At 58.4% G+C, this 16,411-nt stretch overlaps 1 protein-coding gene across 2 annotated transcripts in view; it reads left to right on the top strand.

Annotated features, from left to right (window-relative positions):
- Kdm4b (lysine demethylase 4B) overlaps window positions 1-16,411 on the top strand; it is a 97,286-nt gene that overhangs the window by 63,394 nt on the left and 17,481 nt on the right. For both annotated transcript variants that reach the window (XM_048341925.1, XM_048341924.1), the window contains exon 10: window positions 11,381-11,577. In XM_048341925.1, the coding sequence (XP_048197882.1) occupies window positions 11,381-11,577 (197 nt within the window). The remainder of the gene's footprint in view (window positions 1-11,380; window positions 11,578-16,411) is intronic.

Genomic DNA, 16,411 nt, shown 5'->3' with positions numbered 1-16,411 from the left:
TATCATCCACAACTCAGGAGGCTGAAATCTAAAGATTAAGGTTGGAAGTCAACCAGGGCAGGTAAATCTGAGGGGTTCTTATCTCCAATTAACCAGCATCAAGCTGGAAGTGTAGGTGTTGCTCAAGTGGTAGAGTACCAGTCATGAGCAAAAAGAACAAGCGGTCAAAAAATTTTGTTTAATAAATAAATAAATTTTAAAAAGAAAAGAACAAAAAAAAGAACAAGCGGGAGTGAAGTCCTGAGTTCAAGTCCCAGTACCAGCATGAAAAAACAAAAATAAGACCATGAGCTGAGAGTCATGGCATACACCTATAATCCTAGCTACTCAGGAAGCTGAGATTGGAGGATCATGGTTCAAAGCCAGCCTGGGTAGGAAAGTCCATGAGACTCTTATTTCCTAGTGAACTACCAAAAAGCATGGCACTGTGGTTCAAGCGGTCGAGTGCTAATTTTGAGCAAAACAAACCTCAGGGACAGCAGCACCAAGGCCCTGAATTCAAGCCCAAGGCCTGCACAAAATCAGTCAATCAAATGATGGCTGAGTGGACCAGAGACTGCCTGGTGTGGGGCCAGGGCGGGGCCCGTGGAACATGGAGTAGTCCCCACACCTTTCATCATGCTGTCCACACAGACTGCTCTTGGGATATATTGGGTTAAACAAAACGTATTTGTAAAATGAGTTTGACATGTTCGTTTATAATGTGGGTCAGAGCAAGGCTCATGCTCGGCTGGCTTGTTCTTGTCTGGGGCACCTGGTCTGACTGAGTTAGATGTGCTGTTTTTCTACTTTCTGGCTTTGCTGTGTCCCTTGTGTGCACTTCTGTGGGACAGACACGGGAGAGGGGCCTCTGGGCACGGAGGACATGAGGGTGCTGTTCCCAAAGGGAAGTGGGCTGTGTAGCAGGAAGGACTTCACCTGGCAGAGGGTGGCGACTTCCTCTGTGAGTGTGGGCCCGTGTGGTGGTGTGCAGAGGCTTGGTGGTACCTGGGCTGCAGTCAGCCCTGCAGCAGATTGAGCTGTGAGTAGCTTGTCCTGGAGGTGCCGGGCCTGTGGGACTGCCTAGATATTAAAAGCAATTTGGGGTTCAGCCATGTGTTCACAAACAAGTGACATTCGGGAGGCCCTGCCGTCGACTAGGCTCCACGCTCCCGTTGTCAGGCGGCGTAGCGTGAAATTACTGAACAAGTGATGCAGCTCAGAGCCAGCATGGGGTTCACGGCTGGACAGCCTATGCCCAGCTCCCCTTTGGGTCCCCTTGGCCATCCCAGCCCCTGACTAGGCTCCCCAGATGAGATGGAGCCCATTAGGGAGAGGAGGTGTCTGTGTGGGCCTTGAGTATTGGCTCTGAGCTCTGTGGTAGAGTCAGTGCAGCCAGACTGCTGTGTGTAGGCCCTGCTCCCCAGCACCCCAGCTGGAGGCCAGGGTGGGAGACCTCATGGGGCAGGAGGAGGCGTGCCCTCCTCCATTCTCCCTTCCAGGCCTGGGCCTCCGGCCGAGGCTGCAGTGGGTTGGAAGGAACCCAGGGAGAATGTCTGTTCCGTATTCTGAATTTGGGGGCTGTTTTCTGTGTCGCTTTGCTCCCTTTCTTCCCTGCCCCATCCCCACCTCTCCTGTGCTCAGCAGCACCCATGGCATTGCCCGTGGCCCCACTGCCCTCTGGCGGCTCAGCCCCTCACCAGGGCCCCACCTCTACCCAGTCCCCAGAGCAGTGCTTTCATTTTCAAAGGTCAGTGGGAGCCGGGTGCTGGGGGCTCCCTCCAGAAATCCTGGCTACTCAAGGAGCTGAGATCTGAAATTGTGGTTCATAGCTAGACAAGACCGGAAAGTCTATGAGCTTTATATCTCCAATTAAACAGCCAAAAGCTAGAAGTGGAGCTGTGGCTCAAGTGGTAAAATACTAGCCTTGAACACAAAAGCTCAAGGACAGTGGCCAGGTCCTGAGTTCAAGTCCTAAGACCAGCAAGATAAAAAATAAAAAAGGTCAGTGGGGGAAGGGAAATCCAAAGAGGCGTGCAGGGCCTGTGCAGCCACGCTCTCTGCTATAGGGTCAGCTTCTGTAGTGCCGGAGTTTCCCACCACTGTGTAGCCTGCAGATTCCAGAACACTTGAGGTCTGACCTCATGGTGGAAAGTCTCAGCCTTGGTCTCCAGGACCTGGGTGCAGTCAGCTGCCCTTGCCAGCCCCAGGTCTGTACTCTCCTAGCCTGGCTTCTCCCTTAGAGGGGCTACCCCAGCATGGGGCATGACCCCTCACCTCTCCTTATACACCTTGGGCTCATCTCATTGCCTTTGGGGGTTCTGGAACTGGTGGGGGTGTGGGGACTGGTGGGCTGGGCCAGACACCGGGCATGCTGCCTCCACCTGCTTGGGTTCCGATGGGGTCCTCTGGGCCATGAAGGCCCAGAGACCTCATTTCCATGAGTCAGCCTCCAGCTGGGCCCCTGGTGAGGCTGCCTTGGGCTGCCAGGGTCCTGGTGCTCAGCGTGGGCTGCGTGGGCTGTGGGCTCAGCAGCAGACCTGGCCCATGTCGCTCTCTGTCAGTGGGGCCGAGCGATCAGCACTGAGTCCCGCTCCCATGCTCCTGTTTCAGCATCCTCCATGCCCTTGGGGGACCAGGCTCAGTGCCTATGTGTGTGTGGGCACCAGCAGCTGTGTCCACTGCCTAGCATCCCCCTCATGCACAGGGGCCTCCATTCTCTTGGAATGGACAGGGGAGTGTGAGGGACAGAAGGCTGCAGACGCAGGCCAGGCCATGCCCCAGCCTGGAACAGGCATGGGCAAACACCACCGCCTTTCCCTTCCACAACTGAGGGGGGGAATTCACCAAGGGCACAGTGGTGGGGGGCCCAGCCCACCCAAATCCTCCTCCTGCTTCCCTCCCTCCTGGAGGTATGAGCCCCACTCTGCTTAAGTCTCCAGGCAAGATGGGGGCCTGGGCACAGGTAAGTCACGGTTGGCTCAACTTCCTAGCAGGTGTGACACTTGCAGGCTGTGCCGGGATTGCCAGCGGAGTTGGAGGGAGAGGGTGCAAACTGTGCACACGAGCCCTTCTCCATGGAACATGTCTCAGAGGAACTCCGCTCACCCTGGGACGGCCCCATGCACTCGGCAGCTGACGGGGCTCTTCTCTGGAGCCGGGACATGCCAGTGTCTCTGAACCACCTACCAGGCAGAGTGAGCGGGATTCAAACCCAGTGGGCACAGCTTGGGAGCCCTGGGCACTCGGCTGGTTTCCTGCCAGCTGCCGTGGGGGAGCCTGCTGAGAGCCCCTCTTTCTGGGACATGACTGTGCTGTCTGGGGGCCCAGAGTGGATTTGGGGTGAGGAAATGTGGGCTCAGGTCCCAACTGTCAAAATGGCCCTCTTGGCACCCATTTGACCCCTGTATTCAGACTGGCAGCAGCCAGCCCTCAGGATGGGGTGCCTCCAACCCAGGCTGGGCTAAGATGAACTTAATTACTACAAGATGGGATGTCAATTGTTTTTGCTGCTTGGGAAAACAATGTTCCTTCTGTTCGGTGCGGGTGCCGCCTGCTCCAAGTGATTAACCCCGTCCCAGGGGGTGGTGGCAGAAGCTTGGAGTGGGGGCTAGGCTGGAGCCCCTGCCTCACCCCGATGTAAGGTGCCGCCTGCATACTGCTCTTTCTCCACCTCACTGGCCCTCTGATTTATAGCTGGGCTGGGCTGGGTGTGTGGGTCTACAAATTGCTTTGTGAAATATGTCTGCCATTTGTCTCCTGTCATGGATCTTCCCTGACACACGTCCCGGGCCGTGTTGCTAAGCCGCTGCTGTGTGGGCTCACTTGAGTGTGGAAGAGTGCGGACCTGAGGGGGGTCCCAGGCCTGGGGTCCAGTCATAAGAGGAAGGTACTGGGGAGATGGTCCAGCCTGGGAGTCCATGCACTTTGCTCCCAAAGCCAGGTTGGTCTGGGGGGGGGGGGGCGTGTCCCCAACTGCAGGAGCTATGCAGCATCCCTAGCTTCCATTCACTCCATGCCCAAGGGCTCCCTCCCTCCCGGAGTGACATGGCTTTGTGTTTCCTGGGGCCGGCCGGGGGCCTCCGGGCTCCGGGCCTCATCTGCCCTGCACAGGGTCTGGAGGTAGGGCTCTGTCGGCAGAGCATGGTGGCCTGCCGCTACCCTGCAGGGCGGATTGTTTCCTGGCTGCAGCAAGGTGCTGGGTAGCCCTGCTGGCTCCCCTCAAGTGTGGAGAGCCCACCTTTGAGACCCAGCCATGGCGAGGAGAATAAGGGTGTGCTGCCAAGCTGCCCTTCTCCAGAGCAGTGGCCTAGGAGGAGTTTGGGGAGCAGAGTGGCCCACATTCAAGGCTGGGGCTCTCTGCAACACACACTGTATTGTCCTGGTCCAGGCAGGCTCTGTACCTCAGCTTCCCATTGATAAAGTGGGGTTCCAGAGGTGCCCCTCCTGGGGGCTGCTGGAATGTTCTAGGGTGTACCTGGGGGACACTAGACTAGAAGCACCCAGGTTTGCTGGTAGTGAGTGGTTTTCCACACAGAAGAGGAGGGGAGTCAGGCTATAGATGAGGGGAGCAGGTGATGTGGGGGAGTGGGGCCTGTGGGCACCTGTCACAGACTCAGCCAAGCTCCTGTGGGGTGTGCGTGTGTGCGTGTGCGTGTGTGCACATGTGTGCATGCATGCTAGTACTTGGACTAGAACTCAGAGCCTCAAACTTTTGCTTAGCTTTTTCACTTCTGGCTTTTAGCTAGTTAGCTGGAGATTAGAGTCTCTTGGTTTTGTCTGCCCGAGTTGGCTTTGATCCAGGATCCTAAGATCGTAACCTCTTGAGTAGCCAGGATTACAGGTGGTAGCCACTGATACCTGGCTCCAAAAGCTGTTTCGGGAGGGCTGGGGCCTCTGACCTTGAAGGCAGCAGGAAGCAGCTGGCAGCAGCTCGCCATCCACCGGGGCCAAGGGGAGTCCTGGGAGCGGCGCCTCATTGTTCTGTTCATGAGGCGCTGCGATGTTTCCAGTGGCTTCCTAATGAACTGGTTTGTCATCAGCTTCTTGCTGCAGTGCTGGTAATTACATGGGAGACAGGGGGCCCGCCACCCTTCCCACAACTTCTGTGGATGCAGATGCAAGGTCCTAGTCACGCACGCCACGTGCTTAGCACACATAGCTTTGCACCCGGACTCCCACCTCCCAACACGGATGGCTGCGTGTGAGCTGTCCACAGCAGGGGGCCGGGACAAGGCCAAGAGGCCCACAGGAGGGGTGGGCCACGAGGAAGGGAAGCCAGGGTCCTGGGAGGAGGGGTGCTGGCCAGGGTCCTCTGAGAACCTGGGACCCTCGCCTGGGCCAGTCAGCGCTTGACTGTCCTTGGAGATCTAGTCAGCCCTGCAGGCTGCCCTGGCCTCCCTCTGTCCTCGGCTGCACTTGGTCCTGCTCTATGTCTGTGTGTCATGCCCTCCTGGTAGTGAGGGACCAGGCACCAAGTGGGCGCCCAGGCCAGTGGTCCTTTCCTGGTCTTGCAGCACCCGTGAGGACACTAGCTATTCCCTGGGTCCTTTAGGACCCCACCATCCACGCACACAGGGAAGGCCTTCATCCTGGTGCTGCAGCACGGGGTGTTGTGTCTGAGTAGATCACTGACCTGACCTGACCAGGTAGAGAGCAGGGGCCCTGTTGGCCAGCCACCACTAGGTGGGTCGGGACATCGTGGACCAGGAGGGGGATTTGTGGCTGTGCTTCAGGGTCTGCAGTGCCCACTTGGTTAAAGGCATGAGCATCTTCCAGTTGCTACCCGCTGTCCCCGGGTGCTCAGAGCTGCCTCGACTCCAGCCCCCACCCCACCCCAGCCCTGGCCCCATCCTCAGCACAGCCGCACCCGCCGCATGTTTGCCTGCAGCCCTGGTTGTGTGCCTCCCGCCCGCCCTGGCGGCCTCGATGTTCCGCCCTGCTTCCCGCAGCCTCAGCTGGGAGTCGGCGCCACTGTTCCAAGCCCCGCGGCCACGCACTATTAGGGTTGGTGATTTTATTGAGCCACAATTAGAGATGTTCTCTTCAGGCCTCTCCCCACTTGGCTGTTTCTAAGGACTGTTCAGGGTCTTCAGATGAGCTGGCCTCCGATTAAAGCTCAGTGCCTTTCAAGGGGGTGGCGTGGCGGCTGGTCCACGGACCACCCCGCCTGCGTGCCTCACAGCAGGCCACCCACGCGTGGCAGGGGGAACAGACTGGGCTCCGCCGCCAGGCCCTGGAGAAGCTGGGACTGAGGAGGGTAGCAGTGTGCATGTGTACCCCTGGAAATGAACTTCGGGGGGGCCCGTCTGGAAAGACGAGGAGTTGCAAACCCTGCCCCCAGCCTCCAGCAGGCAGAAGATGTGGGTGGTCCCAGGCAGAAGGGCAGAATGTGTTCCCTGGGGCTCCCAGAAGTAGGGGCCACCATGGGGAGTTGTAGCCCAGGGCTTGTGGGGGACAAAGTGTCCCCTGGGGATATAAAGTGCAGACCTAAGTGTTCCGGACTCCATGCCTGGCCTTCACAGGGCGAGGGGACCCTCAGGACTGTGGCACCGGTGCCCCGCCATGTGCCTGTGGGGCACAGTGCAGGGTGAGGCCCGAGGCATCTGGAAAGGCCATGCAGGAGGCCAGCAGTGAGGGCCGCTGCAGGAAGCAGGTTAAGTGTCCCCTTGCTGGCCTGGTAGCCACCTCTCCCCAGGTTCCTTGGCTTTGCACACTTGAGACAGGGCCAGGTCCCCCCACCCTCCCCGGGGAGGTAAGAAATAAGGGAGGCACTTGGCGGCTGCCCTGTGGTTCGTGGGCTATGGAGCTGTCTCCAGTGTCCTGACCCACCTCTGCTCTCCACAGTGGGCCCAGCCCTGCGGCCATCCACTCTGAGCCTGCCCACACCCGGTTCCTGAGTGTCTGTACTCGGGACAGAGAGATGGTTGTGTTTCTGCTGCCCCCACCTCCACCCCTGCTCTGCTGATGGCAGTCTGCCAGCCCTCCTGTTTTCTCATTTTCTTTGGAACCTAGCGGTGGGTCCTGGGAGACCCGCCCTGGATGTTGGGCTGTTTGATATGTCAATCTTCCAATGCGGGTGACAGACACACAGCTCCCAGCTCTTTGGCTTGGTGTCTGGGCATGGAGTGACAGGGGCAAGCCAGAAGCCAAGGCGCGTAGATGAGGGCCGGCCCAGAGCGCAGTGGTTGTAAATCTCTTGCCTGTCACTCGGAAGTGACAGCTGCACGGTTGAGCCTCTGGCCAGGCAATCACTCGACCCAGGCAGTTCTTTTTTTTTTTTTTTTTTTTTTTTGGCCAGTCCTGGGGCTTGGACTCAGGGCCTGAGCACTGTCCCTGGCTTCTTCCCGCTCAAGGCTAGCACTCTGCCACTTGAGCCACAGCGCCGCTTCTGGCCGTTTTCTGTATATGTGGTGCTGGGGAATCGAACCTAGGGCCTCGTGTATCCGAGGCAGGCACTCTTGCCACTAGGCTATATCCCCAGCCCGACCCAGGCAGTTCTTAAAACTATGACAGGATTCATCACGGGCCTCGTGAGCGGATGGGAGGGCATCCTCTCGGGGACATGTGGCCCAGGTGAGGACACGGGGCAGCTGCCCAGCCCAGCCCAGCCCTTCTCGGCCCTGGTCCAGCAGTAGGCCATGCAGGCTGGCCGAGCCTCAGGCAAGCTGTGGGGATGTGGAGGAGTGGTCTCCCTGAGCCTGGCCCTCCCCAGCAGCAGGTGCAGTGTGTGACTGGCCCGTGGAGGAGAGGGGCTCAGTCGTGGTCCCATATCACCCCTGGCTATGGAGGGAGGGTAAGCGAGCCCCAAGGGCAGCCAGCCCCTCTGCCTCCCGCGCCTCTGGCTTTTTGTGTATGCACCTTGCCCAATTTGGCCAAGTTAACTCAGACTTTGAAGATGTTGTTCTCTAGATTTTATTGCTACAATCACAGAATCAAATCTAAACCTGATACTTCTGTCACAACAACCCCAAACTATTTTTCCACTTGAGGAAATGAGGGCCTTAAAGACAACTCGGCTTTTGGTGTCCATGTGAGCCTTTGAAAGCCATAGAGTCCGCCAGGGCCATGTCTTCTGTCTGGGTCTGGTATGTGTTCCTCAGCCTATCAGTGTGGCTTCCTGGCCTGAGCTCAGTCTTGGTAAGGAAGCTCTAGTCTGCTCCCCCAAGTCGAGAAAGCCGTGCTCACCCCAAAGGTGCATGTCTCCCTCTGCCTCAGTGATCCATGGGGCCCCAGATGCTTGGTATCATCCCTTTGTGGGAGTCCAGGGTCACAAGTGCAGCAGAGCCAAAGGGAGCCGGGGCCCAGCCAGAGTGGTGAGATCTGCAGCTGGGTGGGGCTAGCTTTAGGTGCCGTGGGGTGCTTGTGTCTGCATCCTCCCAGGCTGTGGGGCCAGGCCAGTAGGGATGACATGCATCTCCCTGCAGACCCCTCGGCTGGGCGGCTTGGTAAACTGCCTGCCTAGGTGGATGTGGGGAGGGCAGGGGTTGGGTACCATGCGGGGCACAGATGGTACTCCATAAGCTTTTCTGTGTGCTGCAGTCACTTGTACAATGCACAAGGTCCTGACATGGCGGCAAACCCCACCACACCTTAAATCAGGCCAGCAACTTTGTCTAGGCATGCCTTGTTTTCCAGGTGTGGGAGTGAGCCAGAGCCTTCTGCATGCGGATCCATGCCCCTAACCCCAGACTCCCTGTAGAACTCTGTACTAGGGAACTCACACCTCACACTGCACCTGTGCTGACAGCTGCATCTGCGCATTGCATCCCAAGCACAGCTGAGGCAAGGCTGGGTGCCAGAGACCATGTTCAGGCCAGGCATCCACACACCGGTGAGCCCAGGACAAGGGGACTGGGGGTGGGGGGCCGCTCTGGGCTGGCCTGTGCTACACAATAAGCGCCTGTTAATACCTACAAGACCGTGATGGGTGATGCCTCACTACTCAGTAAAGGGCCCCAGGGGCCAAAGGACACTGGGCTCTCCAGGGCCTCAGCCAAAGAGCTGTGGCTGGAGTGGTGGGAGGCTCCATGGCCTTTTGTGAAGAGTTTTGCTCATGATCAGATCTTCACTGTATTGGCGGCCATGCTTTTGGGATCTCCCTAGAAATCTGAGAGGTGATGGCAATAGCCAGACACAAAGCACCTTGTTTGGGACAAAGACCCCGGGTGCTGAGCCTGGAGGGTGGTCATCCCCACACCGAGAGCCAGCAGAGGACAGCCACACGGGAAGAGCCCCAGCAGGACAGGAGCCAGACACAGAGCAGCTTGTTTGGGACAGAGGGCCCACGCCCCTCTCACCCTACTCCCTCCCCCTTGGGGTGTGGTGGCCTTCCTGATTGTTCCAGGCTCTGGGGCACGGGGCAGCCTGCCCAGCCCTCTGTGGCTGCATCCTCTGCCGACTTGTGCGTGGCACATGGGTCCTGGGTGCACTCACCCCTCCTTGCTACTCCCTACTCCTGAGAGCCACCTCATTTCTGTTGTGCCTACTGGGTGGCCACTTGTTTTGGGACAGGCAGAGCTGTCAGTCTCAGTTGCTCCAGCAGCATCTGACCACACATGCCCCCTAGAGGGAAGGGAGCCTCATGAGGGGCAAAGCAGAGGGGCTCCACGGTGAACACAAATTGTGCCGTTTGCCGTGGGGGATGGGAGGAGTTCTGCCATTGGCCCGTGACTGCTAGCTATTTCCCCTGGCTCTCCTGAACTACAGTGCTGATATGGATAGCGGCCACCCCACCTCCAGGCGCAGGGTCCCCCGATAGCACGTCTCGGGACTGCCCCCAGCAGCACCCTTCTTGCCAGTGCTGCAGGACCTGCCACCATGGATAGGCCTGTACCAGGCTCCAGGCCAGCCCAGGGCGCCAGCCTGGGGCAGAGCACATCCAAAGTCTGGCCAGTACTGGCTTGGCCAGGCTCCAGGCCGTGTTCCTGGCCGCAGGATGCGCTCCACCAAGCGCATCTGCCCCCCACGGGGGCACCCAGGTGTTTTTCCTAATTACTTAAGAAAAAGCAATTGCGGCGCTATGCCATACAAATCCCTTAAGCTGTGGGGAAAGGAGGGCTGTGGCCGGCCTGGAGTCTGAAACGGGTGCCATCTGTGCCCCCACCACTTGGTGGCCAAATTACACTGGCTAGCCTTGCAGCTGCCAGGAACTGAGTTGAGCTCGTTGAGGATCACTGGCCCAGAATCATTCCTCCCACTCACTGTCCCCACACCGATCCTGCAGAAGGCAGCTCTGGAGCAGGCAGGGCCAGGGACACTCCACAGACACCCCCAGTGGGCAGATCGTGTTTGGGCCTCCAGAGCAAGGGGTGGGGCGTGGAGAAGGGGTACTTGCTTCATTCCATCCCATCCCCCTTCTGACCACAGAGTGGCTACTGATGGTGTGAGAGCTTTACTGCCACGTTTAGGAAACGGGCTGTTGCTTGGATGGGGAGGCAGAGTGCACAGTGGTTGCTAGGGCTGGGGTGCAAGCCCGAAGGTTAGGACTGCTGGGGTGTCCTGCACAGCACCCTCAGAGGCATCTCCTGCGTGCCAGAGCACGGAGTGCGGCCGCTGGCACTTTGCCCTCACCTGCGGCTCCTCTGGCCTCTGCGCCTGCCCTGCCCTGCCTGGGAGCCAGCCGGTGCTGCCCATGCTCCAGGGTGGAGTGGAAGCATTGGCTGCCCTGGCCCATCCCCCAATCCAGCCCTGCTTTTGTAAATAAAGTTTTATTTACAACCTTGCTTGTTCTCTTACACACTTTCTGTGATGCCCTCGAACTCTGGTGGCTGAGAATTAGGATGGAGACTGTGGACACCTGACCATCACCCTTTGTGGGCCCTCCCTTGCCTGCCAGCCCCTACCCCAGTGTCCCCTCTTATTGCCCCTCAGCCGGCTATGGGGGAGTGAGACTGGGGCTGCCTGGCCATCTCCCAGAGCACTGAGGGCCCTGCCCAGGCCCACCTCTCCCAAGAAGGAAAATAGCTGCCCAACCCCCCCCCCCCCCCCCAAATACTGTGTGTGGCCAGGTCTCCTGTAGAGCCCCTGCTGCAGCTTCTGCGCTCCACCTTCTGGGCACTGCTGCCTTTTTCTCTTGCTGACCCTCCCAGGATGTCTCTGAAGCAGCCCAGCCCCATTTCTATATACCTAGGCATCTTGACTTAGCGGACAGCAGCTGAGTTTCTGGCCCAGTGGCCACAGGCTCCAGGTGCAGCGGGGACAGACATGGCGATTCTGGTGCCCGGCCCCTGGGTCAGCCTGGAACATTTGCTGGGTGTGGTCAACAGGTCACCCAGAGGGAAGTAGCTGCATGCCTGATCCTGTCTTAGGGTGGCATGGGATGGGGTCCTCTACCTACTCCTGGTCCCATGGGAGACTGCTGTCAGAGGTGCCAAGCTCAGGACCTGTCTCCCTTGTGTAGTGCACGTGCCGGAAGGACATGGTGAAGATCTCCATGGACGTCTTCGTGCGCATCCTACAGCCCGAGCGCTACGAGCAGTGGAAGCAGGGCAAGGACCTCACTGTGCTGGACCACACCAGGCCCACGGCCCTGAGCAGCCCTGAGCTCAGCTCCTGGAGCGCCTCGCGTGCCTCCCTGAAGGCCAAGCTCCTCCGCAGGTTAGTGGCCCGCACGGCCTCTCCCCACCACTGTCTCTCCTCACCCCCACTCGTGTTCTCCCTTCCTCTTCTCGTCTCTCTTCATTCCTTCCCTTCTGAGCCAAAGCACATCCTCATGGCTGCTGACCCCTGCAGACACCTGCCACCCAGCAGAGTCCCTGAGGCTGCCCTCTCTGGTGGGAGCGTTTTGGCCACCTGAGGGTGCCCGTGGGTGACACTGTGGGACCCTGGCAGGATCACCTGGAGCCCCACACACCACGCTTGTGTTTCCTTTGGGAGCCACACCTGGTGGGCTGCCCGCGGGGCTAGGGCCCTGGCCCCTCTGTGAGCCGTGGGCACCGGGGTAGACCCTTGCTTACTGCCCATCTGTTGACAAGTCAGGGGGGAGTCAGGGTGCAGGGCCTCGCCGTCTGTTTTCTGTGCCCTGTGGCCCTGCCATGGAGCTCTGTGGTTCTCATGTCTGCTCAGCTCACAGGTGGGCTCTTTCATAGTTCCCTTTGTTCCCTGGCCTTTGATTTTTTGCTCCATGCATCCCCATGAAAAGCAGCGTTGTGGGTGGTGGCTGCTCCCAGTGAGGACTGCCTGGACGTGCCATTTGCATAAGAGTTAATTGATTGTGGCTCGGGCTAACTGGTCAGCACGGCAGATTGCCAATATGAGGCACTGCAGCGCTGGAGTGCTGGGGATTAGAGGCCGTCTAAAGAGCTAGAGACACCAAGGCAGCTGGCGCTCACCTTGTCCAGAACCTTCCTCACAGGAGCAGCGGAAGGGCCCGCCACCCCCAGCCCGGCTGGTAGTCACGAACCTGTTCCTTTCTGGAGCACCCCGCCCTCACTTCTGCCATCCTGGGGAGCTGGAACAATCAGCAGTGGGGCTGAATGACAAATTAAGTCCTGTTCCCAAGGATGTAATTTCCTTTAAAGCCTTCAGTATGTAAAACAAGGCTGATTTTCTTTTTTCCTTCTAAGTCATGGGGGGCTCTTGTGCACAACGGCTGAGTCACATTGAAAGCCTCCACCTGCAGGCATTTGTCCTTCCTCTGCCAGCCTGTGCCCATCCACATGGCCATCCCCAGCCCCTAGCTGTGCCTGCCGGAGGCTCAGCCCAGGCACTCCTCCAGAGGGGGCTCAGCCTAAGTATCCGTGCCTCGGGTGGCACAGGGGATCTAGCTCTGGCCCCTAACCAGAGGCCTGTGGGCACATCCTGGGCCCTGCAAGGCTATAAGCAGTGTCCCTGGCACACATGCACCCATGCTAATGGCACTACAGTTGTGACTGCCACACACATTCCCAGGTGTAGCCAGAGTCCCTTGGCCAGGAGCCAGTGCCCTAGAGCAAGAAATGGTGAGAGGGGCCCTTCTTCTGTGCCTTTGCCACCGCCAGCCCTAGGTGTCCACACAGCCAGAGCCCTGAGCATAAAGAGACCCATCATGACCGCCCCAGTGCCATGGTCTCTGCTGAGACTGCGAGTCTCTGCTGCCTCGCCATCCCCTCTCGCCTCCTCTGGCTCCCATGATAGTTCTGAGGGCCCATGCCTCACGCTCTAGTGAGGCAGATGGCCAGATGCACACCCTCCCTCCTGGGGCTCCGCTGCTGGCTTCCCCGACTCTCACCAGCCACCCATGTGGGAGTCTTCTATCCTGCTACCAGCAAAACCTGGACATAGTGTCCCCTAAAACAGCTCCCACCCAGCAGCCCTGGCCACCCAGGGCACACTCATGGGAGGGAGCAGGCCAGCCTGTTCCCTGCTTCTGCCACCAGGCTCCACCACTGCCCAGCTGGGCTGACACCCCACCCTGCTGGGCATTGCCAGCCAGCCTGCCCCACGCTGCCAGAGCCAGGGATGCACAGAGGCTACTGGATTCCTCCCCCCTCCAGCAGGCCCACTTTCTCAAGAGTTAGGGTTCTTTTTTTCTCTTTTTCCCCTCTTTTGATGGTGCTGATGTTTGAACTTGGAGCCTTGCTCTTGCTGTAGACAGGTTCTTTTCTACTTGAGCCATGTCTCCAGCCTCCTTTTTTTGAGCTGATTATTTTTGAAATAGAGTCTTGCTTGCTCCTCTGTGCATACACTTGGACCCCGAGCTGCCTTGGTCATGGCCACATGACAGGCACACGCCACCATATCCAGCTTTTTTTTTTTTTTTTTTTTTTTTTTTTGAGATGAGGTCTTAACGAATGAGTCTTTCTGCCCAGGCTGGCCTAGAACTGTGATCTTCCCACAAAACTTAGCTTCTCACAAAACTTGGGACAACAAGTGTGCACTACCCTGCCTTCTATTGGTTCAGAAGGGACTCTTGAGCTTTTTTTTTTTTTACCCCTGCTGGCCTTGAACTGTGATCCTCCCCATCTTGACCCCCCAAGTAGCTAGGATGATAGCAAGTAAGAGCCATTGGGCCTACACACTTTGGTAGATGGTGCTCTTTAAGCACATAGGTTCTTGCTTGGGAAACAGAGCAGGGAGGAAGGACAGCCAGGGGAGAGGAGGCCAGGGCCTAAGGACTGTGGCCAGAAGCTGTAGACCACCCACAATGGAAGAGCTTGAAGCCCTCCGTGAGGCTGCTGCGCAGTGCACCCCTCCACCACCAGCAACTAGACACCCCAGGACACCCACTTCCTTCTTGAATGAGTTTCTGCTGCTGCTTTGCACAGTTCAGCCTGGTGGGAGGCATGCACAGTGATCTGACCCCAGTTAAAGGCCCAGAACTTCGGGACGGGGCCAGGAGTGGTTATACAGCTGGCCCTAGGTGAGAAGACAGAAAAGTCTGGAAAGCGAGGGGCCCTCACTAATGGCACCGACATACAGATCCTGCATCCGGGTCCCCAGGAAGTGGAAGACCTTGAGTCAGCATGCCCCCTCATACAGCCGCAGTCCTGTGTAGAGCACTATCAGCTGAACTGTGAAACCTCAAGGCCAAGTGGTTTGCAGTACAGAGCAGTGGTGGGTGTGGAAAACTGGCCAGGAAATTTCCAGAGGTCCCACAGAGAGCCATCAGGTCCTGTAAGGAATGACAGATCTGTTGGCAGAAGACTTCGCACACCACAACGAAGAAATAAGGCTTCCAACAGGAGGGGCCTTCTCCTCCCAGAGATGGATATCACCCAGATTGCTTGCAAGCTGCAGAGTTCCAGGCTTCACCTCCTTTCACAGAAAGCTACGGCAGGATGTGCTCCACCGGAATAAGAGCAGAAGCCTTGAAAGCCACAGGGTAGAGAAGGTGGATCCAACCAAGGGGAGACGAAGGGAGTCACAATCCCACCCTAGCATCCCGGAGGGCTGTCACTTGTCAGGGAGCAGCGACAGAGGCCCCCAGAGCCATCACAGAAAGCAGTGTCACCCTGCATAGTAGGCCACAGCTGAAGGAGTTGCTTGCAGACACCAAGCAAACTAAGCATGCAACTGGAGAGGCTGACATCCACCAAGGGAGCAGCAGACATGGCCCAGAGCCCTGCCCCTGGGGCCTCAGGGGGGTCAGAGGAGTGCTTGACACATTTGTGCCCTGTCCTGAAGAGAAGTCAGGTCCAAACAAGATGGCAGCATAAGGAGGTCCAGGGAGCCGAGAAAGCAAGGAGATGTAGGCCCTGTGGGACCTGGGAGCCCCCCCAAACCTGTGGGCCTATGAGGCCATTCCTGAGCCATTCCTCGACCTGCGAAGTGTGGGTTGGGGCCCTGTGGGTTGCGGCCCTCAGGAGTGCCCACAGACAGCGAGGCTACACCAGTGGGTGCAGGTCACGGGGGCCCTGAGCACCGTGGGCAGCATCTGGTCAGGCTGGTGCTCCGAGGTGTGGATGTGAGACCAGGGCGTCCTGGCCCATTGAAGGAGGACTGTGCAAGCCCAAATGGATTGCAGGGTTGCCTGCGTAGTCGGGATGGCGGGACCAGCAAGCTAGGGCAGCTCAGGAAACAGGCAGGTGAGTTGGCCAGGTGGGCATCTGCCCGTGGGAGCCTGGCCTGCAGCCCCCAGACAGCTCTAGGTTTGGCAGGGTGAACATGGGGAACCGCAATGGTCGGCCCAAAAGCTTTGGGGCTTCTCCCTGAGGAGAGCCAGAGCTGCCTGCCCTGCCACAGAGGTGGCGCTGGGCTGGAGAAGGGCTCCAGGACTGGCCCTGTGTCCCCTCACCTCCTCTTCCCTCCGTCAGTGCCTTCCTGCGTGCACCCAGCCCTGTGTGTGCACCCTGCCCTGCGTGTGCCATGCCTCTGCCTGCACACCCCTCCCTGAATGCCACACCTGCTTGCTGCTGTGGGCGTGGGTCATCTGGTGGGCTCATGCTGCCGATGTCCAGGGCCCTGCCTGGGGGACGTGTAGCCTCAGGAGACAGGTTCTATTCAGGGAGAAGGACCCAGCTGAGCCAGCCAGCAGGGGCATTGCTCACAGCTCTGCCAGTCTGGCTCCTGAAGAGTTTGGGGGATCCTTGCTGAGGAGGAGACAGGCTAGAGAGAATGGGCTATAAGGACCCACCCACCCTTGATGTAGCCACACCCCCTTGTCAGTCTAAAAGCAAACTTCTGTCATGGACAGAAGGACAGCGCCCATCCTCAGGCCACCCACGTTGCCACCCTTCCTCCTTAGCTTCACTGAGGCCGAGACCCAGAGCCCCAGTGTACCTGGCACATGCTCTGCCACTTTAGCCACACCCCAGCACTTTTTGGTTTGTTTGGTTTTTTCCCCCTGGTTGTGGTGCTTGAACTCAGGGCCTGGGTGCTGCCCCTGAGCTCTTTTACTTAAGCCTGGTGCTCTACCACTTTGAGCCATAGCTCCACTTCCAATTTTTGAGATGTTAATTGGAGATAAGAGTCTCAGGGAGAGTTTCCTGCCTGGGCTGGCTTCAAATCATGA

Source organism: Perognathus longimembris, chromosome 3 (assembly GCF_023159225.1).
Source record: "Perognathus longimembris pacificus isolate PPM17 chromosome 3, ASM2315922v1, whole genome shotgun sequence".
In the NCBI taxonomy this organism is placed as follows: Eukaryota; Metazoa; Chordata; class Mammalia; order Rodentia; family Heteromyidae; genus Perognathus; species Perognathus longimembris.
The sequence above is the reverse complement of the archived record's forward strand: the minus strand, read 5'-3'. Positions and strand labels throughout refer to the sequence as shown.